We start from the raw sequence: 26,842 nt of genomic DNA on the forward strand, positions 1-26,842 counted from the left end.
TAAAAATGCAATCAAGTTAGTCAAACACGATGTGGCCACCACAAATTCAGGCTGGCTCTCCTTTATTAGTCCAAGTGGTTATTAAATTTTCTCTTGCATTATTGTTTTGATAATCTTATCCACCATCAACATTAAATGTGACAGGTCTATTATTGCCAGTTTTATCCTTCTCTCCTTTTTTGAACAAGGATGCGACATTTGCTGTTCTCCAGTCCCCTGACACTCTGCCTAACGAGCAAGATTGTGACCAGCACCACTCCAATATCTGCCTTCCTTCCTCAACTTAGGATGCATTTCATTTGGACCAGTGACGTACCACTTTTCAGTACTGCCAGTCTTTTCAGTATCTTTTAATTTTTATCTCATCCAATATCCTGACAATCTTCTTTATTGTAGCATTTTCAGGGACAGATGACCTGGACCTGTTAAGAGATCTATTTGCTAAATAAGGCGGTATGATTTCGATTCAATCAAACATCCCGGAGTCAAAAAAAAGGCAACCATCTTTTTAACCACTCATATTCAGTATTCCTCTCAGAACAAGCTAACTGAAAACAAGAACTACCCTAATAATGCCTGCCCAAGGCATGCACTTCTATCTATTATGATTCAGGGCTAAAATTAGATCCAAGTTTTAAATACATCGATACTCACCCGCTTTGAAACTAAGCTCATCATGTTCTTGTCCTTCATAATCATACAATGCTCGCACTTTGACTTCTGATCCTGAATGATCCTCATCGAAAGGATTATCACCATTTGTTTCATTGCTGTTGAAGGGATTGTTTGTTTCATCATCTGACCATTCTGTGGTGTCGTTTTGGTTCTTTTCGTAGCTGCTAACATGGAGTTCCAAAACATTAAAAGTTAGTCACTATACTTGGCAATCAAATTATCAGAGGATGTAAATTTCAAAGATGAATTGAAACTGACTATTTATTAATATAGTTTTCACCTCTAAACAATTGGATTATGACTCAAACTGAAGTGTATGATCATAGCATGGGGCAATGTATTGGCGTTCTAACATCAGCAATGGAATGTCCAGGATAATCACGGAGCAATGCCCCACACAGTCACCCATCTAATTTGTGCAATAATTATGGGAAAGGGAGGTCAGAGATCATCAAGAGGAAGAGAGGCGTCAACAAAGAGAAGCGCAAAAAAGTAAGGAAATCATCCTGGCCACTTTCATGTACTTTTAAAACATCTGGTTGTAAGGACTGGAAAGTAGGCCCCCAGCCTACAATGGTATTTACAAGGATTGTGCAATATATTAGAATTTCAGCAGGAAAAATAAATATAATTTCACAAATGCTAAAAATTAACCTATTTTGTTTTGTTGGTACCAAAAAGCACAAAAGCTAGAGGATGCTAGGACCATCTTACTTCTCAAGCCTGAAATAGGTTGGTGAAAGTGTCGACGGATTTGAATGACGGTAGATAAATTAAGCTGAACTACGGATCAGCAGTGATCTAATAGAATGGTGGAATAGGTTTGAGGGGCTGATCAGTCCATTCCTGATCCTATGTTAACATATGGAGAACGGTATTTGAACAAGTTAGTGGGAGGGTAGCTGTAACTTAGCTAACCATCAACTATGGAGGGAGAGGGTGGAGAATTAGCATAAAAAGGAGTAGAGTGAGAAATAAAAAAGAAATGGACAAATCACATCTCTTTAGGTACTCTAATTTACCCCAATGTGTTGACAGTTTGCCATTTGTTAAATCCAATAGAAAAATAATGAGAAGGAATTTTTTGGTAAAATATGCCAATTATGAATATTAAGATTTTTCTTATCTTGACTCCAACCTCTCCCTATTTCGCCAGTCTCTTCCAACCTACATTGGTGATTCATCTGATGCGCCATGTCATGTCAACAATTTCCATTTCCCTAGCCCTAATCACTTCCTCTTCACATTGGATGTCCAATCGCTCTACACGTCCATCCTCCACCAGGAGAGTCTGAGGTTCTCCGCTTCTTCCTTGAGTGGAGGCCCAAACAACCCCCATCCACCATCACTCTGTTCTTCCTGGCCGAACCTGTTCTGTCCCTCAATACTCTCTCCTTTAACTTGTCTACCTTCATGCAAATAAAAGGTATGGCCAGCCATGGGTATTCACATGGGCCCCAGTTATGCCTATCTTGTTGTGGGTTATGTGGAAGACTCTTTTTATTTCAGTCCTACTCAAGCCTGCTCCCGCAACTCATTTTCCATTACATCGATGACTGTATTGGTGCTGCTTTGTGCTATCGTCTGTCCTGAAAGATTTATCGATTTTGCTTCCAATTTCTACCCCTCTCTCCATCTCCAACTCGTCCCTTTCTAGATCTCTACCTCCATTTACGGTGATAGACTGATCACCTATATTCATTACATTCCCTCAATTACAGTTCCTCACACCCTGCTTCCTGGAAGGACTCCATCAATTCTCCCAGTTTCTTCCATTGCATCTGTTATGATGATGTCATCTTCAAATATAACTCTTCTGACCCCACACACACACCACTACGAAACACCCACCTATCAGTATTCCATGGGGACTGCTCCTTCAGTGACAGCCTGGCCCACTTCTCCATTACACCCAACTCTCATTTCATTGCAATCGCAGAAGGCTCAACAGCTGACCCTTTATCACCTCACTGTTCAAGGTCCCAAGCACTCCTTTCAGATGAAGCAACATTACAACTGCATCTCCATCAATTTGGTCTACTGCATTCGTGTTTCCAGTGCTGGCTTTTCTACATTGAGGCTAAACACAGACTGGGTGACCACATTACAGAACACCTTCGCTTAGCTCGTAGGCATGATCCCAATTTTCCTCTGTTGCTTGCTGTTTCAACTCAGCACATTGGTCTCATGCCCACATGCCTGTCCAAGGCATGCTACAATGTTCCAGTGCAGCCCAACACAAACTGGAGGAGCCAGCATCTCATCTTCCAATTATTCAGGTTACAGACCTCAGGACTCAATATTGAGTTCAACAACTTTAGACCATGACCGTTCTCCACGATCATAACTTTTTTAATATCCCAAACATTTTTTGTTCTTATGCAAAAACCTCCTCCACAATATGACAATTGTTCTTATATTTTGCTACATCTTTGTCGCAGTCTTTCTCAGCTCCCAATAATCCTTGACCTTCTACTCTGTTCCAGCTGTTCCATCTCCTCCTATACAGCATATTCCCAACACATCATTCCTTCTTTTGTAGTTCGGAAGAGTCAAACGGACTCAAACATTAACTTTGTTTCTGTCTCTCTAGATGCTGCCAGACCCACTGCATTTTTCCCCATTCTCTTTTTGTTACAAATTCCAGCATCCACAGTATTTTGGTTTTATTTAAGGCAACATTACTCATTCTTCAGCTCCAGTGAGTACAAAGAGCTTTAATTCTTCCCCTCTCCTCCCACCAAACTGACTAAAATTTGCAAAAAGAACGGAAAATTCCAAAAGTTTAAAACATTTCAGCAAACAAACACACACCAACTATTCAGATTCAAGAATGTGATAGATTGCATCAAACGATAAGAGCCACAGGAAACAATACGGTAATCATTGTTAAGATGGCAAGTAATCCAACAATGTTAGGGGAAAAAAGCAAGTAAGTATAAAGACGGTAATTCAAAGATAAAAAATTGTTTTAAGGCATGAAGGAAGAGACATATTTAAAACTCTGTAGCATAGACCACACTGCACAGATCCATACATTCGTCACTGCACTGACTTTGTGGAACCTAAAATAAGGAAGCATTAGGTAGCAGCATTAAAGTGTGAAGTTCATCAAAAACAATCTTTCACCAACTTTTTGGATATTGTGTTCTCCTTCTCGTCGGCAGGTTTGCCATTCTCCTCTTCCTCAAATGGGTTACAACTGGAACATACCGAATTAGTAGTACTCCGGGCAAAAAGACTGCCATTTGGGAAATAAAATCATTAAGAGCAAGCTATTTTCACAATGACATTCAAAAAATAATGTGTTCATCTGCTAACACAAATAAGTCAGTTATGCCACTGACCAACTTCATGAATTATAATGGTTAAATGCAATTCTTGTGACTTGTCTAAAAGCCAATAAGTTCACCTGAACAACATAGGGCATCTAGAGCAAAAAGCAAAATCCTGAAAATTAGATTTGCACTAGTGAACTTTTAAAAATTCTTATATATAGGGTGGAATTTTACGGCAGTGGATTTTACAGTCCTGCTCCCCCATTTACGGCCCTGCCCGTGCCGCGATGGGGCAGTAAAATTGCACCCAAAGTTTGGCATTCTGAGTTCATAGCTTTCACAAATTTTAGTCAAACTTTTGCAGTTATTTAATCCAGAATTTCTGCATTTGAAAAAAAAATGTCGATATCACTTGTCGGTGGCGTAACGTAAATGTTCTGAAACCCTACTGCATGGCCTTATTCACAGTAGGAAAGTTACAGGAGGGAGCGTGCCGCATGTGATTTTTTAAGCCACACTGCATGTGAGAATTCACTGCTGGTGAAGGGTTTCCATACTCGGGGCCTCCATACGCGAAGTATTATTCAGGCACTAATGGCAAGGCTGCACCAAAATATGCATTATTTGCAAATTTTTCTTGATCATACAGTCAAGCTGTACACGGCGACTTTTGAATCTGTAGATTTCAGAATCCAGTAGTTTTAACCATGGACAGATGGACAGTTTGCTACAAAATTAAACATAACTATTAAAGAAACCTAATTGAAATATTCAGTGTAAGTTGTGTAAAGTTGAACTTCAAATTTACCAATAAAATGAATAATTAAGGACTGAAGCATTAATTTTTTTTTGAATTATTACTAAATGAAGTCATCTGGTTCTATATAAATCTGTTGCGATGAACTGCAATAATTGTTTTAAAAGGCATCCAGGCTTCAGATTAAAACTCTCAATTCACAAGCACTGCATAATTAGATACAAGAGAATTATCTACGATAATAAAAATTCATGGGTTTAATGATTACTAGGTTGCACAGTCTACATCGTCAGACGCAAGTTCTTTATTATTTCTCTCTGTCAAACTGGCAGTACATGTAGAAATTTGGAGTCTCTTACCTGTTGTAGGTGGGGGGCTGGGATGCTTGCTCGCCTGTCTGACTGATACTCGTCAATGTCACTCCATCCCCAGTCTTTTTCGGCTTTTCCCTCCTACTGAGTGTGCGATTGAGGTCGGCACACCATTCCTGTTAATTTACAGACAAAGAGTACATGAAAAGAAAATAATTTTCTGGCCACAATGTTGTTTCATTCTGCTGAATTAGTCTCAGGTGAACGGTCACTTATTCTTGATCGTTGAACTATTGGAAATATCTCCTTCCATCTGCCTCATCACATACTTTCATAATTTTTCCAACAGCTCTATCATATCTTGCCCTGTAATATTCTTAGTCAAACTTTTCATAGCAATCAGAATCGAAAATAGTAAACAAATGCTAAACACTATTTTACAAACAAATTCCTTCATTTTTAAAACTGCACATTGGCTTGTGGAGTTTTTGAGTTAAAAGTTTAACTAATAATAAAACACATACCCTCACATTGCAATCAAAGTTAAGAGTTTTTTGGTTCCTACATTGCTCATATATGAATGATGGAAAAACTACTGATACTCTAATTATTTACCACCAAACTATTTCTAATCTCCTTTACCTCGGTGAGGTCCTCAAAAATATTGTTGCCTCCGTGCTCTCTTCCCATTTCTCTCTGTTCAGAACAGTTTCCACCCTGCTCACAGCACGAGACCAAAGCTAAATACATCCTCTGTGACCATGGCATTGGTTGTGTTAACCTTCCTGTTCTCTTTAACTTCCCTTGCAAATTTCAATGTGGTCCATTATGCTATTCCTCTGTACACCTACTTCTTTTGTACAGCCCTCACATGGTTTCACTATTACCTGTCTGAATATAACCAGCTTGTTTCCGGCAAAGGCTTCTCTTCCGGTCTCTTCATTAATAAGGATTGGGTTTTTGCTCCCTCTTCCTCATCCACATTTTTCAGCAATGTCATCGGCAGGCACATCGATCAGCTTCCTGTTTACACTGAGCTCTACCTTCCCAACATTTCCCTTGACCCACCATCACCTCTGAACTGTCAGATGTCCTGTCTGATGCTATGTCAATAAATTAATAATTAAAATTTCAATATAAGTTTCTGCATGAACTCCATTTCGGTGCCACTGACTATTCCCTTCCCCCAATCACCCGATCAGACTAAACCATGTGTATCTTGTTTCACCCAAAGTTTCAAACCTTATATCCAGCAACAAACTTTAAATACATGTCCACCTGTTCTGCTGTTGAAATCCTCACTTATCACCACTAGATTCAATTTCTTCAGTATCATCCGGGTCAGCTTCTCAAACTGCATTCCTCCACAAATTCTAACTCAGTTGACTGTTACCAGACTCTTGTTTGAGCTGACATATAGGCTTCCTACCCACTAATAAGTTTAATTAATTTAAATTCTGGTTTCAAATTATCCACAGCCTTGCCCCAACTTTCGTCTGCAGCTTCTCCCAGTCTTACATTTCTTCAACTGGTGAATTCCCACTATTATTGGCGATAGCTTTCAGTTATCTTGGGTTTAACTACTGGAACTTTGTCCCTCAACCTGTTGATCTCTTCCCATCTTAAATAACTTAAGTGCATTGTTTCAACTCGGGTTTTGGTCACCTCTCGCAATTCACAAATCATTGCTTGGCTTTGTCCCTTTCATTTTTGTCCTGCTGTGCTATGTACCGTGGGACATTTTTCAGCATGTGGTCCCACCATAAATATGAGCTGGCGTCACAGCCACAAACAGCTTAAGTAGTCTTTGCATGGCCTCTAGCACTAATTGCTGACAGGTTTTCCTACAAATGTGTCTATTTTTAAATACAATCTTTCCTCGTTGCTCCCCTTTAGGCCTATTAAAAGCCAAATTAGAATTGTCTTTCAAAAAAGCATATGAAGAGCAGCTAAAATGGAAGCAGGACAATGGTGTCAACTTGGCTCCACCGATAGCACTCTCACCTCTAGCTCGCATTATTCCTTCAAGCTACACACGTAAATACAAGACTCAATGCAGCACTACTGGAGCTTCCATCTATTGGATGTGATTTAAACTAAGCCTCACAACCCACTACCTTCTGGGGCATCAAAAGATCCTATAAGGTTTTTCTAAGAACCAAGTGTCCGCCTGGTAAGGACTTCTACTTCGTCCTATTGGCTAATTATTCACATATTGCTTGTGGGAACTTTGCCGTTCAATAAATTACGTAACAAGCGTGAAGACACTTCAAATTAGACCATGGTTGTGAAGCATGTTAGGACGGAATGAGGAACTGATTAAGTGCTGTATGAATGCACGTTCATTCTTTAAGTGGACGTTTTTTGGCTTCCATGTTATTTTTCTGCTTCCCAGTGAAGAAACTACAACTCAAGAGGGATAGCCTCACTCAGAACCATTCTCTAATGAAGGTCTTTCAACAAACTGTCGCCTTTACTCAGCAGATCAGTGAACATAAGTCAACTGATTAACCACTGGAGTTACTCGAGTCATATACAACATTCGCTCATTTATAATAAGAAATTTGTAAACTTCACAGGTGAAAAAAAAAACTTACTTCATCCTGATAAATGTCAGCCAGAAAAAAAAGGAAGTAAAGGTTTAAAAATGTCAAATATCTATTGTCAAATAACTCTCAAAATTTATTTAAAAAGTCAATATATGGTATGCGAAGATGTTAAGTTTACTACATTAAATTTAGATAAATTGCTTTTAAATAAGATCAAGTTGAAAGAACCTGAACCTTTCAACAGCACAAAGGTTTTAAAGAGGAGTTTTCCTGGATCTTGCAACAGCGACTACACTTCAAAAGTACTTTGGCTGGAACACACTTTACAAAGGTGGTATACAAATGCAATTTTTTGCATTTTATCTCTATTTTCAACAGAGCTTTGGCAAGGTACTCATGACCGATGAATTCGGTCATGAATTAGGTCATAGAATTTCGAGTCAGTGCAGAATGGATTGCTTGCTGACTTCAAGACCGAAAGCAGGAGTAATGGGTAGTTATTCAGAGTGGCAGAAGGTGGGAAGTAGTATTCCACAAAGATAACTGTAGGGACCACTGCCTTTCCCAACTTATATTAACAATTTGAACTTTGGAATCAGAAACAATTTCTAAATTTGCAGGTGACGCCAAATTGGAGGGGCAGTCAATACTGAGGTGGACTATAACATATTACAGTATAACATAGAACATATAGTATACAAGGAGGCCATTCGGCACATCGAGTCTGCACCGACCCACTTAAGCCCTCATGTCCACCCTATTCCCGTAACCTAATAACACCCCTCCTAACCTTTTTTATTGGTCACTAAGGGCAATTTATCCAATCTACCTAACCTGCACGTCTTTGGACTGTGGAAGGAAACCGGAGCACCCAGAGGTAACCCACGCTGACACTGCGAGTATGTGCAGATTCAACACAGACAGTGACCCAGTGGAGAATCGATCCTGGCGCTGTGACGCCACAGTGCTAGCCACTTGTGTACCGTGCTGCCCCAAAAATACAGCGCTGGAGCTCCCCCAGTATAGCAAGAGAAATGGCGTCCCAATCTCTGGGATCCCCAAAGCAATCCCCAACCCCCCATAACCTAAACCGCCTCCCCCCCCCCCCCAGCCGGCCCGGTCGTGTGCACAAAAAACATAGGCACATTGGCTGTTGCCAGGGTTTTCATAGAATTTACAGTGCAGAAAGAGGCCATTCGGCCCATCGAGTCTGCACCGGCTCTTGGAAAGAACACCCTACCCAAGGTCAACACCGCCACCCTATCCCCATAACCCAGTAACCCCACCAAACACTAAGGGCAATTTTGGACACTAAGGGCAATTTATCATGGCCAATTCACCTAACCTGCACATTTTTGGACTGTGGGAGGAAACCGGAGCACCCGGACGAAACCCACGCAGACACAGGGAGGATGTACAGACTCCGCACAGACAGTGACCCAAGCCGGAATCGAACCTGGGACCCTGGAGCTGTGATGCAATTGTGCTATCCACAATGCTACCGTGCTGCCATAATTAAAAAAAACTTTACATTTTCACAGACAACAAGAGTCCTGGGAGTGGGAAAATCAATTCACCTCTAACAAAGCTGTTCTTGACCTTCAAAATTACTGCCTTAAAATTACTGCTATACATTTGCTAATGCTAAAAAATATTAGAGCCTGCAGTTTATTCATGGAATATTATGGGTCTCTGCGATGGCCAAATTCATTGTACCATAAGAACCATAAATTTTAAACTATGGAAAAGGATAAAGATTAATCCAGAATAAAAATAGTTAACAGAGGGAAAGCCAACTTCAATGGGGTAAGAACGGATCAGGGATGAATAAATTGGAGACAGAAATTGGCAGGAGAAATGGCAGCTGAACAGTGGCTACCTTAAAAAAATGGGACAGCCCAGGCACAGTCAAAGCATATTCCCTTAAAGGGGAAAGGTAGAGCCAACAAATCCAGAACTCCCTGGATGACGCGAGATAAAAATTTAATTTAGGAAGAAAAGGAATGAGAGATATCAGGTAGAAAATACAATTGAAAACCAGGCTGAATATAGATGGTTCAGTGTGGAGGTGAAAACAAACGAGAGGCAAGAGGGAATGTGAAAAGAGACCGGCAGCTGATATAAAAAGGGTATCCAAAAGTCTTCCATAGGCACACAAGTAGTAAAAGGGTGGTTAAGGGAGGAGTAGGGCCAATTAGGGACCAAAATGGGGGTTTACACATGGAGGTAGAGAGCATAGCTGAGGTATTAAATTAATACTTTGCATCCATCTTTATCAAGGAAGAAGAAGATGCCACCCAGGCCATGGTGAAAAGAGTTCATCCAGACACTAGGCGGATTTAAAATTGTTAAGGATGTAGCATTGGATAGGCTATCTGTACTTAGAGATTGATACGGTATCAGGGCCAGATGAGATGCATCCAAGCAAACTTAGGGAAGTGTGGAAATTGCGGAGGCATTGGTCGTAATTTTTCCATTTGCTTTAGACTTGGGTGTCATACCAGAGGACAGGAGAATTGCAAATATTACACCCTCGTTCAAAAGAGGGTGCAAAGTTGAACCTGTCAAGACAGGTCAGTCAGTTTAATTTTGGCTGTGGGGAAAGTTCTAGAAACAATAATTAGGGACAAAATTAATATTAAAATCGCACACACAAATCTGGTTAATTAAGGAAAGCCAACATGGATTTCTCAAGGGAAAATTGTGTTTAACTACCTTGCTAGATTTTATTTCTTTGAAGAGGCAACAGGAAGAGGATGCTGTTGTTATGTCATATATGAACTTCCAAAAAAGCTTTTAAAAGTATCAGACAACAGACTTGAGCAAAATTATAGCCTCATGGAATTAAAGGAAAAGTAACAACATAGGGTAGAATTCCCCCACCCCTTGTCCTGCAGAGCAGATTTGGTGGTGTGTGGGTGCAGAATCTAGAGATGGCCAAAAGTCAGAAACCCCCAACGTAAAATTACATTGTGGTTCTCCCAATGGCAGGTCAGTCATCCTACTGGTAGGTGGCACAAATGCCACTGGTATCTCGTGAATGTTCATTAAAACAGTTGCCTGGTATCCTGTCTGAACTTCCAAACTTGTGTCATGCCAATGGGAAATCACGTAGGTGCTAAACCAGATTTCTAAATAATATGTGCACAAGGCCATCATCAGTTTGCCTTTCAGCCATAGTGCTGTTCTACCCAGATGTACTGTCCAACACTTTGCCGGTGCTTAACCTTACTTTTTAGGACACTATGGGCAATTTAGCATGGCCAATCCACCTAACCCGCACATCTTTGGACTGTGAGATGAAGAGAGATAGTTTACTTTTGTCATAGTCGCATAATGAGGTCACAATGGACTGAGTGGACATCTTCATCCAGCTTAACCGTGTGATCATTAAATAAATTTAAAAACTGTGCATCTGGAATAAATATGTGTTTTCTTTGAGTATTAAAATAAGAAAAGGGATAAACGATAGAAATGAGAAATGAAATCATCCAGTTATGGCAATCTTCGATTATGATGGAATCTGATGCACACTTCAATGCCCTGCATCATATATTGGGCAGTCCTGGGATGTGGTTTACATAAAATATTTGAATAATTAAAGAAAACTGGTTTTCTTCATTTGTCTCCCGATGTTATGCCGAGCCTCATTCAACCAAATGGAGCAAGATCTTACTCCGCAGTTTTTCATTATCTTTCAGACTTTTTATGAAGCTGTAAAGAGGGACTTTTAGTGTGCTCATTTCAATATGTGTTTAGCACTAAAATACCAAATTAAATACAAGAAAACAACTAATTTCCATTTATTTTATGTCCCTGTGCCCAAATGATTTTTGATTAGTGGGACATTTGAGCTAAATAAAGATAGCTATTGCATGATACAATTTCAGAAATCTATTTACAAGACTATCAAAGTTTCCCAAATAAATATTGGTTGGTTGGTTAAATTTTAATTTATGAAAATGGTGGTCAGGAATATGGTCTTAAATTTCAAGAATCATGTACGGGAATTTGAAAGGGTACAGCGGTGGTTTCCTGACTATTACCAAAAATGAGAGACTTCAGTTATTAGGAATGGTTGATTAGGACTGACCTTCTTGAAATAGAAACGGTTACAAGGTGGCCCAGTAGAAGTTCTCAAGATAACAGGTTTTGATCGAGTAGGGAATTCCTTCAGATCAGTGAATGGGAGGGCGGCACGGTGGCACAGTGGCTAGCATTGCTGCCTACGGCGCTGAGGACCCGGGTTCAAATCCCGGCCCTGGGTCACTGTCTGTGAGGAGTCCGCACATTCTCCCAGTGTCTGCGTGGGTTTCACCCCCACAACCCAAAGATGTGCAGGTTAGGTGGATTGGCCACGTTAAATTGCCCCTTAATTGGAAAAAATGAATTGGATAGTCTAAATTTATTTTAAAAAAGATCAGCGAATGGGTCAATAACTGGATGGATTCAAAACTGTTGGAAAATGATCTGGAGCCGAAGAGAATTGTTTTCATGCCGGGAGTTGTAAACATCCTAAATGCTCTATCAAAAGAGAGTGGTGGAAACGGATTCCATAAATAATTTTAAAAGGGAGATGGACAGGTACTTAAGGATGACGGATTTACAGAGTTATGCAAATAAGTAGGCACGTGGGGCCAAATACAAGTATTCTGTAACAGAGCCAGTACAGGTGCACATCCAGTCTGAATGACCTCCTTTGGAGTTTCTAAAACTTGGTTTGAAAGACAACATGTTTTAGGTTCCCGAGGTGCAATGAACCATCATAAAAAGCTTGGCCTAATGCAATTTTGTTTTGATTATTCCCTGGGGAGTTAATTATATTTCAGCTTGGTGGATGTCATTGCTGTGTGGAACTACAGAATCACGTATTTTGAAAAAGTGTTTTTCAGTTGAGTTCTGATCAGGTAGAAGCTGAGACCAAGCACGACGGTTTGTTCTCATTGTAGGTTAGTTAAAAGAAATCAACTGTATTTAAAGCAGAACAAACTTGTCTGAGGGCAAGGGGGAGCGGAAACAAGCCAGTTGAAACAGTTGTTGAAGACTTCAGCCAGAGTTTCTGCAGGATTCGGATCAGGTCCGTTCTGTAATGCAATGTCAAGGGATCTCTTTCTCAAAGAATAACTCAGTAAAGTATCACTCTGTGCTATTGGTATTTAAGGTGGATTAAGAGCCAAGATGGTTTATATTCTTGTTAATGTTTAAGTGGGAATAAAGATAGCAATTAAGGGTATTGCATTCACTGTGTTGAGTAGTACTGTTTAAGGCGTAATTATACTCTATTTTCTAATGTGATGTTAAAGATTTTAATACTGCGTTAGTAATAAAGTTTGTTTTAGTTTACCATATCCCTACTTCTTCATGCAATCAATCTTGGAACGAAACATCCTTTCCTCAGAGTCTTATTAAAATAAAACACTGGGGTTTCAGTCCAGTATCCAAGCCATTGTTGGGATTGCAATATTTATCAGTAAAAGCCTCGTGATTTTCAATATAAACTATACAGCACAACATTTTATATAGAACAGCAATTCAGACTTGAGAAACATGCAATTATATGCAAGCATGCTTTCTAATCATTTTGAAGCATGCACACCCATAACAGTAATTGCAGCCTTAGACTTATCAAAGCAGCATGCGCTTGCAGAAGAAATTAGAAACAAATATATCACATTTTAAAAACGCACAGAAAATATCAAAAAACACATGAAGCTCTTACATTTATCTCCAGCTTCAGTTGTATTCAAACTTAGCGTGTCTGCTGTACTGTAGTGACTGAGGACAGATTCAAAATTTTGTAGGATTTACAGCAGGGGTCTCAACTTTTGCTTCTAAAGTCCCCATCCCATGTTACAAAAATTCCAGAGAGTATTTCTTAATAAAAATATCCTCTCAATGCTGGTCCCATTCACCATGTTGCAACTGCTACTATCCCAACACAGCAAAAACAAAACTGGTCTCTTACACCCATCCCACTTGCTTTTACTCTCCATATGAGGCCCAGTCACCTGAACCCAGTCTCCCTCTTTTCTCCTCAAACTCCAACTCCTTCACATGTTCCCAGTACATAAAGTCAGTCCCAGTTCTTGGCCTGATTGACAGCCAAATAACTCTATCTCCCACATCCCCAATATTTTTCATAACTAATAAACAAATAAAAATGGAACAAAGGCTTGTCTGACTTTCAAACTAAATTGTGCATAGCAGTTTTCTAATTAATATTTTATCCCTGGTGACTCCAGGAAAATCCCAAATGGTTGAAATTCTAGCTGGGGGCCAAAACAGGGAATAAACAATTAGGTCTGCTTGAAATGCTCCCCTTAGGAAATAAAAATGGTTAACACTCGAGGTACATGCTTGCAGAAGGATGAATCAGGTTAGACACCATAGAGCAACCGGCACCCTGTATCTACTGAACACATTGATGACAGAAAGAGAGAAAATACAGGGAAAAGTAGCATTAAATGTGTAATGCATTTACAAACAGTTTTGCTGATACTGAGTGATACTAGCTCGCAAACATGCTATTTGACCCCATCAGTTCCTTCTCTCCTGGCAGTTACCACCTACTGCCTCCTCTCACTTAGTGATGCTTTTTGAAAAGTATTTTTATTGAAGCTTTTCATTTTAACAAATCACATAACTAAACTACAGGAATGGGAGAATATGGATATAGAGGGGAACTGAATAGCAATATGGCTCAATTCAATCATTAGTCTCAATTTGGTGCCTCTATACACACCACCAGAGAACAAGAGAGAGAAGGATAAAGTCATAAAAACATGAGTGAAATGGTGCACACCTTCCTGCACGGTGATTGCGCGCAACGACAACAAGAATTCAGGATAGATTTTTCACGCCATGATTGGCTGCGCATCAGGACATATCTCCCTCAACCCTAGCAACACTAGGGGCACCAATGACATACAGTGACCCTCTCCCTCCAATGCAAGACTCATTTTTACCCCTACAGAAGTCAATAACAGATTCTTAAATGTCACTATAACAAAAATAGAAAGAACAAAAAATACATGAAAGCCCCTGTTCTAGAAGAATGTTTTACACATACTACACAGTGTCAAGAATTCCACCCAGGCACAGTACAATCATCATTCCACGCACGGGAGAATTAAAGGAGCAAACATTCTCAGGATAAAAGAGGATCAAGAGACAACCATTAGTCTGTACTCTTCCAGCGGAAGCCCAAGCCCATTCCCAAGGATGAAGAGGAGATTATTAATGAACTGTAAGACAATATCATCTATGCTGCATGAAGAGCCAAGGCCATGACATGATCACCGAACAACACTCAGAATCTCTAAATTTCCATCTTCACCTCCACCACGCCGTCGCCCAGGCGGCCAGAAATCCAAACCGCGGCTGGTAGGGATGACTCAACATAGCCAGCCACTTCCCACCCCTTATAACAAGCACCGTGGATACAATAGCGTGAAACCAATGGTGGGGGCCTCCACCCAACCCCAGGCCTCAAAGACTAGACACAATGTGCACCGCCAAACCTTCCCTCAAGAATACTTAGCAGCTGATCCAAACGAGCCCAAAAACCTGCATCATCAAGCCAGGATCATCATCCAGAACATCATTCGCAATGGCACTCATTCATGCCGATGCATACAGCACTACCGACGTGTAGACCCGCTGGCCAGCAAAACCGCCATTGCTAGCTGAGCCCCACCCCAGCCAACTCTGACCATCCCAATCAAACAAGGATTCTCTCAGATTCAGCTTGGCACTTCACCACCAAACTCTCACCAGGATATAATGCAAGACATATATCCTCCTCCCAAAATAATTATAGAACGTGCATTAGGATAAAATAAACAATTAAAAGACATGTGGAACCAGAGCTCATGAAAAAGCAGCCACATCCACATTCACATCATATGACCTCTCTCCCCTTTCACTGATTGATAATTGCAACAGGGCAAGAGTACAAATCTGAAACAGAACTGACATAAATGTACATGCAGAACCACTATTGATTGACTTCAATAGCTACAGCCATGATACTGGAACTAATTGAGTTGCAGTTACTGCTGGTGCCATATGGCAGTGAGAGCACACGATTGAGTGGTGAAAGTGGAATAGCAACTTCCCCAGTTAGTTTGATCTCAATGAAACATATAGGGTGGGATTCTCTGGTCCAATGCTGCGGTTTCCTGCGCGCGTGCCCCCACCGGCAGTGGGATTCTCCCTAACCGCAGCCAGCCAATGAGGTTTCCCATTCTGGCCACCTCAGGCCGCCGGGTAACCCGTGGGGGTGGATGCGCTGCCGGCTGACTATAGGATCCCTCCGAAGGAGAATTCCACTGATAGGATTCTTAAGGGCCTTGATGGGGTAAATGCTGAGAGGATGCTTCCCCTCATGGCAGAGCCTCAGATGGGAGGGCATAGTGCTAGAAAAAAGTGGCGTCCATTTAAAACTGAGATGAGGAGGAATTTCTTCTCTTGGGGGTTGAGAATCTTTGGAGCTCGTTGCCACAGGGAGCTGTGGAGGCAGAGTCCTTTTGTATATTTAAGGCTGACGTAGATGGATTCTTTATCAGTAAGGGAATCAAGGGTTACAGGGAACGGGCAGGAAAGTGGACGTGAGGAATCAGCCATGATCCTACTGAATGGTGGAGCAGGCTCGAGGGGCCGAATGTTCTCCTGTTCTTATTTCTGGTCTTATTGGCTGTTGAACCCCTCATCCTTTTCTCCTGACAAGCTTCAGAATCAACTTTACCAGTGCTCTCCAGGCTGTCTCTCAGTTTGTACCCTCAATAGAACTTTGTCTCATTCTACTTGACTCAGGTCATGGTAGAAGCTATTATTAAATAAGCTATTACAAGGCACTTGGATACTTTCAAGGTAATCGGATTTTGTCAAAGGGAAGTCATGTTTAACAAACTTAGAGTTCTTTAAGTAATATGTGCTGTAGTTAAAGGGGAATACCAGTGGATATACTGTGCTTAGATTTCCAGAACAGATCTGTTAAGGAGCAGTATCAAAGGTTATGGTGGAAAATAAAAGCTTATGGTATGGGGGATAACATATTGGCATGGATTGAAGATTGTCTCGCTAACAGTAAGCCGAGAGTAGACATAAATGGGTCTTTTTCAGGTTGGCAAAATGTTATGAGTGGTGTGCCATAGCGATCAGTGCTGGGAACTCAACCGTTTATAATTTCTATAAACGACTTGGATGAAGGCATGGATGGGAGGTAGCCAAATTTGCGGTATGAACAAAGGTAGGAAACTAAGTTATGACAAGGACATAAGGAGCCTACCAAAAGATTTTATAGGTTAAATGAGTGGATAAAGAAATGGCAAATATTGTGGGAAAATATGAAACTGTCCATTTTGAAGGTGTGGTTACGGGGAGAGAAGAAAATTATCTAAATAATGAGAGATTGAAGAGCTCGAGATGTAGAGGGATCTGGGTGTCTTAGTGTAAGAATCATAAACGGCTGGTACAACAAATATTTAGAAAAGCTAGGTGAATTGGCCACGCTAAATTGTCCCTTGTCGAAAGATCTGCAGATTAGTTGATGTTATGGGGATAGGGCAGGGGAGTGGACCTCGGTAGGGTCAGTATAGACCTGATGGGTCAAATGGCCTCCTTCTGCACTGTAAGGATTCTATGATTCAATTTAATTGTTATCATTTATTGCTAGGGTAATTGAATACAGAGTAGGGAGGTTATGCTTCAGAGCACTAGTGAGACCACATATGAAGTATTATGTACGTAGTACTGCCAACTTTATTTGAGGAAGGATGTAAATGCATCGAAAGCAGTTCGGAGAACTATTACCAGATTAATACCTGGAATGGGTGGGTTGTTATAAGAAGTTGGACAGGCTAGGCTTGTATCCACTGAAGTTTAGAAGAGTAAGAGGCAACCTGATTGAAGCTTATACGATATTGAGGGGCCTTGACAGCATGAATGTAGAAAGGATATTTACACTTGTGGGAAAACTTAGGAGCAGTGGTCACTGTTTCAAAATAAGGGTTCGCCCATTTAAAATGGAGGTATGGTGAAAAGTTTTCTCTGAGGGTTGTGTCTTTGCTTCCACCACCTTTTTAGGAAGACAGTTTAAGGGACTTACAATATTTTTAAGGCAGAGATAGATAGACTTATGGCAAGTATGGTGGTGATAGGTTATCAGGGTTAGGCATGATACAGATTTGAAGTTACTATCAGATCAGCCATGATCTTATTAAATGGACTTGAGGGCAGAATGGCCTACTCCTGCTTGTTTGTTCTAATGTTCAATTGCTGGCTCCTGGTGCACCTATAACATGATTTTAAAGTTCTTTTCCCAGTGCACAATCCAATCATAGTCGTGACTCTTCCTATTTTCATAACCTCCTCCAATCTATGACTCTCCAAGAACCCTATCTTCCTCCAACTTTGGTCTCTTCTGCATCCTCCACTCCCTTTGCAGCACTCTTGGTGATCATGCCTTCAGCCACATAGGCCTTGGGTTCTGCAAATCTCTCCTTAAACCACTCAATCTCCTCTTCCTTTAAAGTCCTTAACAACTACCTCTTGGAGGGGCGGCATGATGGCACAGTGGTTAATGCTGCTGCCTCATTGTGCCAGGGACCCGAGTTGGATTTCAACCTCGGGTGACTGTCTGTATGGAGTTTGCACATTCTTCCCTTGTCTGTGTGGGTTTCCTACGGGTGTTCCATTTTCCTCCCACAGTCCAAAGATGTGCAAGTTGGGTGAATCGGCTATGCTAAATTCACCCTAGGTATGGCTACGGGGATAGGGTGGGGGACTAGGCCTAAGTAGGGTACTCTTTCAGAGGGTTGGTGCACAATCGAGGGGACGAATGGCCTCCTTCTTCACTGTAGGGATTCTATGATTCTTTAACCAAGTTTTTGATCAGCTATCGTAAAATCTCCTCCTTTACTCGGTGTCTCATTACACCCCTACGAATTGCTTTGGCATAGTTTCTACGTTAAATGTCAGCTTTATACATATAAAGTTTTTGTTGTTCATCTGAATTCTTGAGTTCATGTTTGACATCATGCAACTGAAATTGCTCCTTGGAATAAGTTTCCATGAATTTATGACTTATTGAATGATGTTAGATTTATATTGGCTCCCTGCATGGCCGCGGCATTGTTAGTTTGAATGCAAATAGAGTCATTTTGGCAGTTTTCTACATACAGATTAATATTGCAGGATTTCAGCAAATTACCAAAGTGCTGAGATTGTGTCATAATGTTCATACTGTGTTGCCTTCAATTTTTAAAAAAAGTCAATGTTTTGCTCTAGTTATATGATTTATGTTCTGCTGTCACCAGGTTTTACTGGTTAGGCTCATATCAATGATAGAGGATATTGTAGGTCATGGAAAGAACAGTGAAGACAGACATGTTGACCGTGTTTTTGAACTTATTCTCTAATACGCATCTGTTCCAAAGTCAATGGATATTTATTTGAAACAATGTTATGTTAAATTCAATGCCAGTGAGTTCAATAAGACCAGGGGGCAGCACGTGGCACAGCGGTCAGCACTGCCGCCTCATGGCGCTGAGGACCCGGGTTTAATCCCGGCCCCAGGTCACTGTCCATGTACGTCCTCCCTGTGTCTGCATGGTTCTCACCCCCACAACCCAAAAAGACAAAATGGCATGGGGACAAAGTTGGTGACTAAAGATGGTGGCTTCTGTCGTTCTAATTTTTATTTGGGAGTGTACTGCAACTATTCCAGAATTGGATGTTGGACACGAAGTTTGATAACACAGAGGCTGTGGAACCTGATGATGGTTTCAGATTGTGTCACTGAAGCAAATTAGAGCAGAAATAGAAGAGGACCAAGGATATATCCTTGGGGAACTCCAACAGTAATGCCAAAAAATTCAATGAACTGATCTAACCTGATATAGTAAGTCTCCTACTTACATTATTAATTAATCAAATTTTATGTTCAAACAACGACCCAACGTTACTGAATTCTGACAAGTGATTCCACTATTGAATCATTAAGTACAAGTATCATTGGGCTGTAACGAAGTGACAATCATAAGAAATAAGAAAAGTGCATAACAAATGGAGAAATCAAAATAATTATTTTTTAAAATTAAGCATTATAGGGAAATAACTTCCATTAGAATGAGCGCCCCTTTGAGAATTCAGAGTAGTCTCAAAGTAGTCTTGTTTCATCCCATTAACTTGCAACAGAAATGGAAGAGAAATACACAAACATGTACTCTGCATTCAACTATAAGTACTTATTAGAGGAAAGCAAACAAATGGAAATAAGCAGGTAAATTTCTAACTATGCTATTGCATTCAACTCGGCTGTCATACCTCAAACTGTGGCCAGTTCATGGGCATTCCTGGACCATGTGTACATCTGAACCATTTAAGATCCTCCTTGGGGTCTGCTGACTTAATGGTATGTTCCAGCTCTTGATATACATTGCTATAACTGTAAGAATAAAAAAAAAACTGAAATTTGACAAAGGAATGGCCATTCAATTATTAGAAATAAAAACTTGTGTAGCTTTAGTAACATATTTACATTGTACAATAAAACTTCAATACGTTTGTGAATGTGATTCTCCTACCAACATCCTCACTCACTGGACTATAGAGCACTTAACTCAAAATACATTTGGAAAAGCTACTTTTATAACCAAGAAACTCGAGAATTAGCAAATGATTGTTTCTTTTACACAAAACTGCAGGAAATCAATAGTTTCCAGTTAAAACATCATTCAGGTTTCTGCAGCTTCTGACTCGCGGGAAAACTCAGGAAAAAAATCAAAAACCTTTACTGCTTCTGCAAAACCTGTCTATTGGTCCAAATTGTAAAAGAAAGCAAAATAATTATAATTACAAATCTTTTTATAGCTGGAAAGATATTTTCATACAATTAAGCAATTTATTTCTGCTATCTGTATGAAATTAACTCATATAAAATTCATAACTCTGTTTAGACTTCATCTTTCTCAATTGCTGTAAAAGTTTTTGAAAATCTTTTGAAAATCGCCCATCACCATGACTTTGAGCTACTCTGGCAAACTGGCTTATTTGAATAATTCTTCATAGTTCATCATACAGCTTTAGCTTTATGCTAGAAGCCAACTTTGTGCGGAATGTGGAAAGCTTAGCTAATAGGTCGAATTTAAACGGATGTGGACACTTAAAATTGTTACCTCGTGGAGTAAATATTATTTCCATCATTATAAAGTTTAAAACTAATTTTATAGATGTCAAGTTTGGAGGCAGTGCAAAACAGTAAACAATCAAGGAACCTCAATGCAGAGGCATGAAGTGGAATATTTAGGAAAACAACTTGCTGATATAGCACCTGACCCTGCTTGATGGCTGGCATAATGGATTTCTACTTGCGCACAGTGGGCCCAGTGTAATATATTAGGACACTCACAGCAAAGCACTATTCTGCACAGCAGGCAGTAACCAAGTTCAACATTTTAAACTACTCGCAACAGATGCATAAGAAAAAGACACACTTTAAAGGAATCTGCTTCCTGGCCAATAGTTACCCCTCAACCAACATTTGGTTTCAATTAACACCGCTAAAATATATGGGGTGAAATTCAGCCAAAATATTTCAAAGTGTCATTTTGGACTGGTTTCCCACCAGCCTTTTGGGAGAGATCCACACTGGTATTCACCTACATATAGCCATTTTTTTGGTCTTGGGAAGTTTCTCCCGGTCTAGCCCACTGAAGTCACCAGCAAGACTGGCTCTTCAGAGATTGGACTACCATTTTGAAACTGTGGCCCGAGCTAGAAGCAAGCTTCAAGGTACCCATCCCCTGTACACATTGGGCATTTATCGCTCTACCCCCCAAAGAGAGTGAGGATATTCTGCTATGGGCCTACGCCCTATCTTTTCAGATTCTCCCCTCCCCCTTAGAACCTGCGCCTTTCAGGACCCCCGATTTCATCCCTCCCCAATGTTTATGAGGCCTCTTTATGCCCCACTTTCATGGGTTTACTCTCCCTCAGGACTGGATAGTGCCACGCTAGCAGCTCCTCGCCAGTGCCACGGTGCCAGCGTTAATTCCAGAGTGTCACCCTGCCCTGTCCCCGACCACCCAGGGGTCTCAAAGGACTGGGGGTAGGGGAGACACACCCGGGCCCGATTTGCTTGGTTCACGTTTGTGGAATAATACTAAACGGCACCCTGACGAAGTCTCTTGAAGCGAGCGAGAGCAAAGAGTGACATGAGTGAGGGGGAAAGAGAAGGGGGGGATCGTGAAAGAGAAGGCAGGGAGTTAAGAGACAAATTCGAGAGGATATAAATGAAGCTCAAAGAGTCACCTGGCAGACATGCAAACTCCACACGGACAGTGACCCGGGGCCAGAATCGAACACGGGTCCTCAGCATCGTGAGGCAGCAGTGCTAACCACTACGCCACCTTGCCGCCCTAGAAGCATTTCTTCTCTAAATTTTATGTTGTTTAAAACATTGAATGTAATTTTATTTGAAACTACTTCAAGTAGTGCAAATATTTGGTAGTTCAGTTCGACATGCTTCACAATACACACATATTATCCTTTACCTGGTAGCCGAAAGGTCAAGATGTTGCTTCACTTCCAGCAGGACCTCGCGAAAGAATTCTAGTCGTTTGTTTTCAAAAAGCTGACACTGTTCGAAGACTTGCTCCATGTTTTCTATATATTGTGGTGTGGACTTATTCAGTTCATCTAGATTTTTCTCGTACTTTTCTTTTGTCTAAAAAGTGAAGAAATCTTTAGTGAAATCCATATCAGAGAATGTGCCATATTCCAAACAGTGTGATTCATGAAACACACAAGCAGGACTCAAGTTCTGGCTAACCTGCAATATTCTTACATGCAACAATTCATTTCCTTGAACAAGCTTTCCTTGTTGGCGGCCAAGATCGGAATGATGTGAGAGCCCCAGAAGCGGCTAAAGGAGAAGGTGGAGGATCTGGGGAACCGCTTCAGGAGACAAGACTTAAGAATCATGGGGCTGCCTGAAGGCATTGAAGGTTTGGCCGCTGGCTTGTATGTAGCCAAGATCTGTAGTGAATGCCTTTGCTTCCAAGGCCACTTCATATAGAATGACTAGACTTCGCATGGGTAGAAATATTAGTTTTCCCTCTGTTTACCTTGATTACCACCAAGACTGTGGATCAATACATTTGAATCAAATTGTCAAGTGATTTCAGCATTCAATGCAATTACTGCATGTTACACAGGATGAAGTCCCTACTGACAGAATGTAAACTTGCTATATTGTGTACGTGCAAAGTGAAACAAAGTACGGCACTGCTTCGCAAACCTTTTTGGCAGTGTGACCCATTTTAACTCAGCATCACTTTCTGGAGGCATTTGCAGGTGAGCTGCAAATGCCGACCTTGCCCAGGAATGTACACATGCCATGAAAGAATATATTTTAAAAACTTGAAAATTAACATGATCATAGACACCAGCAAGACTTCAATAAAGCAGCATAGTTACATTTAGAATAAAATTAAAGTTTGTGTACTTTCAATAGATCATGTAATATGAAAATTGGCATTTTTAAAGTAGTGTTTTGTTAAAATATTACTTTATATAATTAAGTAGGTTTCAGCCCAGTTCCCCTTTATCCCTGGTAACGATTGAATCAGTAAAGCCCCTGTTCCCCCACACACACACTTACTCCCCGAAACCTGGCTCCCTCATCGCTGGCAGGGATTTTGCAGACTTTTAGAGTCTCTCCTGGCTTTGGTCACATTGAAAATGGCAATAGCTGAGGGGCGCTAGAGATCAAAAAGAAATTTAAAGGGCAGTATTACATTGGTCAAATGTTAGAATTCTGCCAAATCTCTCATCCCTGGAGACTTAGCCAGGTAGCGTTCCTACTTTCCCCTCAGACGTCTACATTATCTTTTGAGTGCAACTTAAATGCTAAACCATTGTTCTGCAATTTTGCATGTCCATCCGATACATTTCTTAGATCCTACTGTCGTGCAAGTGCTTGTGCATTCTACTCTGTAATCCAATTTGTCACCTTCGGATAGTTTCAAGAGTACATAAAATAGTATAATATAATAAAATGACCTTTTGAACATCCTGCTTAGATTTTTCTACTTTATCCTGCACTTTCTTCAGTTGTTCTGGATTTACATTTGAATCAGCTTTGCTGTTTGATTCCCTGGATATTGCTATTTTCTCTTCTTTACAAGCTAGATGATAGGCCTTCTTGGCAGCTTCCACCTCAAAAAAAGAAAAACAAGTAGCTTAGTTAATTATTAATTAAATTTTCTTTTAAAAATTAACCTGCAACACACAGCTCCTGAATTATCACATGTACAAAATTAACCATAAACAGTCATATTTGGCAAAAATTTGTAAGAAATTGTAGCACTGATAAAATTATGCCTGCAACAAATAAAACTGTACGGCAATTGCTTTTAATATTTTGGATTTATTTTACGGAATTCTTCAATGTTTCTTCTTTGTTGGCAAATAACTACTAGAATTACATAGAATTTACAGCTCTCATCTCACCCCATGAACATGCGTCTTTTTTTTGTTTGTGAAATATCCCAGTGTAAAGTTTTTTTCTCCATTTTAGTGGGCACCTATACAAAACAAAACAGCAGTGTTGATGCAAAGTGGTTTCACCTTGCAGACATTGGAGTAACCCTGGGCCGGAAAATGTCACTGTTCCCTTTGAATCAGTCTGTACCTGGGTGTAAGTGGATTCAACTTAGTGCCAATCTTAAACGCATAGAGCATGACCGTATGATCATCTGATCTGGCCAAAAGAATGACAAGAAACTCTCTAGTAGTCCTTTGTCAATTTCCGTTAGAAACATTTTCTTCCAGAGGTAAATCACCTGATCCTTCCTCACCGGTGTCCAGATTGAATAAAGATCTTCGATTTCCCCCTCTTTTTTTGGTCTTCACTCTGAGCCTAGAAATTCACTTCATGAAGTATTGTTCAGAAATGGAAAAGATTTATGAAATATTAATTATAGTCTACAGACCATTGGTTACTCCATACCTCCTTCAATTTCTTGGCCCAAGGTTTCTGTGCCTTACGGAATCCATCATCTGCCTCCTTTGTTTCCTTGAAGTTTGCCATCATTTGCTTGTGGTAGGCCTCTTTCTGCCAATTCTTGACTTTTTCAAAGTCTTCACTCATCAATGCACACTTGACCCCGAGGTGCAATTCACTGACCTTTTCAGCCTCGGTCATTAATGATAACCATGCTTTCTCTAAAGTTCCGTACTGTGGTCCTGCAAGTATCACAAAAAATATAAAAAGTTCAATCAGTTGTACGATTTGTATTGGTTATTCTCAGCAATTCCCCAAAGTATTAGGTTATCCACACATCCTGTGTCTTAAAGGCAATGAATAGTGTTGACTCATTCGACAAAATCTTCCGTCCAAAGTCTTCCGTCCTTGATCGAGGCTGGGATCTTCCACTGCCCCCAAAAGTGAATGGAGTTTTTGCTGACACGTCAAATGTTCCATTCTCGCTCAGAATGGATCCCACCAGAGAATCCCACCCTTTATCAAAGATTCAGTCAGTAGTTGTAACAAATTCCTGCTGAACTGGATTAATCAATAATGTACTTCAAGGAATGAAAACTCAGCAGAACTCACTCTTAAACATTTTTAAGTTTGATCCATTTAAAGCAAAAAGAAAATGTTAGTAACACACTGTAGGTCAGGCAGTATCCATTGAGAGAACACAAACCAGATGACACTTCATATATTAACTCTTCCTCAGAACAGTTTTGAGGAAGGAATTATACCCAAAACATGAACTGATTTAAGTTATCATCATCAGATGGTCCCAGATTTCAGATTCCCAGCAGCTGCAGCAATTTGTTTTTAGTTCATACTAATCCATTTCATTTCACAATGTGTAGGTATTAAGCTTTCATTCAGTAAACTTTTCTGCAGACCTAAAACGATTAATGGTGAAAGGGAGCATTTTGTTTCTTAATAATATTTAGTTTATATTATTTATCATAATTCATAGACTATTTTGGGGCGGCAGGGTGGCACAATGGTTAGCACTACTGCCTCATGGCGCTGAGGACCGGGTTCAATCCATGTGGAGTTTGCAATTCTCCCAGTCTGCAAGGGTCTCACCCCCCGCAACCCAAAGTTGTGCAGGGTAGGTGAATTGGCCACGTTAAATTGCCCTTTAATTGAAAAAAAGAAAGAATTGGGCACATAATTTATTAAAATAAAATAATTGATACACTATTTCAAGCTTTTTCTTCAAAAATTTTTTTTTTGGTTGCATATTTGGGATTATATCAACAAGGAATATTTTTAGGGCCCTATGGAAAAAAATTCATCCCAATAATCATAGAATTTACAGTGCAGAAGGAGGCCATTTGGCCCATAAAGTCTGTACCGACCCTTGGAAAGGGCACCCTAATTAAGCCCACACCTTCCCTTACTGGGTAGTAACTCCACCTAACCTTTTTTGGACAACAAGGGCAATTTAGCATGGCCAATTCACCTAACCTGCACATCTTTGGACTGTGGGAGGAAACCAGAGCACCTGGAGGAAACCCACACAGACACGGGGAGAACATGCAGACTCCATGCATACAGTGACCCAAGCTTGGAATTGAACCTGGGACCCTCGAGCGGTGACACAACTGTGCTAACTACTGTGCTACCGTGCCGCCCAATAACATCAATAATCACCAATAAATACCTGTAATCCAATCCGTTAATAACTGCAACTATATGAATATGTGATGTTTGCCATTCTAAGTAACTCAGCAATTCTTAGAAAATGGTTTGATCTTAGGGTCACAGCTCCTACGATGTTGGACGGCTGAAATTGTGGTGCATTAAGACTGTATTCTATTTTCCCATGGTGCTGAATGTATTGCTGTACGTTTTCTATACTTTGTTTGAAACCTCTGGAAATAATTTTTTTTAATGAGTGGCTCTCATCTGCAGTGACATACGATTGAGATGTTGTGAACTTTTTTTAAAAAGCAGCATTATTATCTGAATATACTGTGAAAGGGTAATTCAATAGTAACTGTGCAAGGGATTAAATAAATGCTCAAGAGGAAAAAATGCAGGGCTATGGGGATGAAAAGAAAGAGGGGAAATTGAACTAATTGGATAGCTCGTTTAGAACATAGAACAGTACAACACAGAACAGGCCATTCGGCCCTCAACATTGTGCTGAGCATTGTCCAAAACAAGATCAAACTATTCCACTACCTGTCATTCTGGTGTGCTCCATGCGCCTATCCAATAACCGCTTGAAAGTTCCT

At 40.4% G+C, this 26,842-nt stretch overlaps 1 protein-coding gene across 11 annotated transcripts in view; it reads right to left on the reverse strand.

Annotated features, from left to right (window-relative positions):
• Window positions 1–26,842, reverse strand: part of LOC119954657 (protein kinase C and casein kinase substrate in neurons protein 2-like) — a 122,143-nt gene that overhangs the window by 13,127 nt on the left and 82,174 nt on the right. For 4 of the 11 annotated variants that reach the window (XM_038780027.1, XM_038780038.1, XM_038780029.1 and 1 more), the window contains 8 exons: window positions 24,585–24,820; window positions 23,636–23,791; window positions 22,126–22,298; window positions 19,898–20,018; window positions 7,619–7,624; window positions 5,070–5,197; window positions 3,809–3,916; window positions 655–839 (listed from right to left, as the gene is read on the reverse strand). In XM_038780027.1, coding sequence (XP_038635955.1) covers window positions 655–839; window positions 3,809–3,916; window positions 5,070–5,197; window positions 7,619–7,624; window positions 19,898–20,018; window positions 22,126–22,298; window positions 23,636–23,791; window positions 24,585–24,820 — 1,113 coding nt within the window. The remainder of the gene's footprint in view (window positions 1–654; window positions 840–3,808; window positions 3,917–5,069; window positions 5,198–7,618; window positions 7,625–19,897; window positions 20,019–22,125; window positions 22,299–23,635; window positions 23,792–24,584; window positions 24,821–26,842) is intronic. The other 7 variants (XM_038780031.1, XM_038780032.1, XM_038780030.1 and 4 more) reach the window with 7 other exon arrangements.

The sequence above is a fragment of the Scyliorhinus canicula genome, chromosome 20 (genome assembly GCF_902713615.1).
Source record: "Scyliorhinus canicula chromosome 20, sScyCan1.1, whole genome shotgun sequence".
In the NCBI taxonomy this organism is placed as follows: domain Eukaryota; kingdom Metazoa; phylum Chordata; class Chondrichthyes; order Carcharhiniformes; family Scyliorhinidae; genus Scyliorhinus; species Scyliorhinus canicula.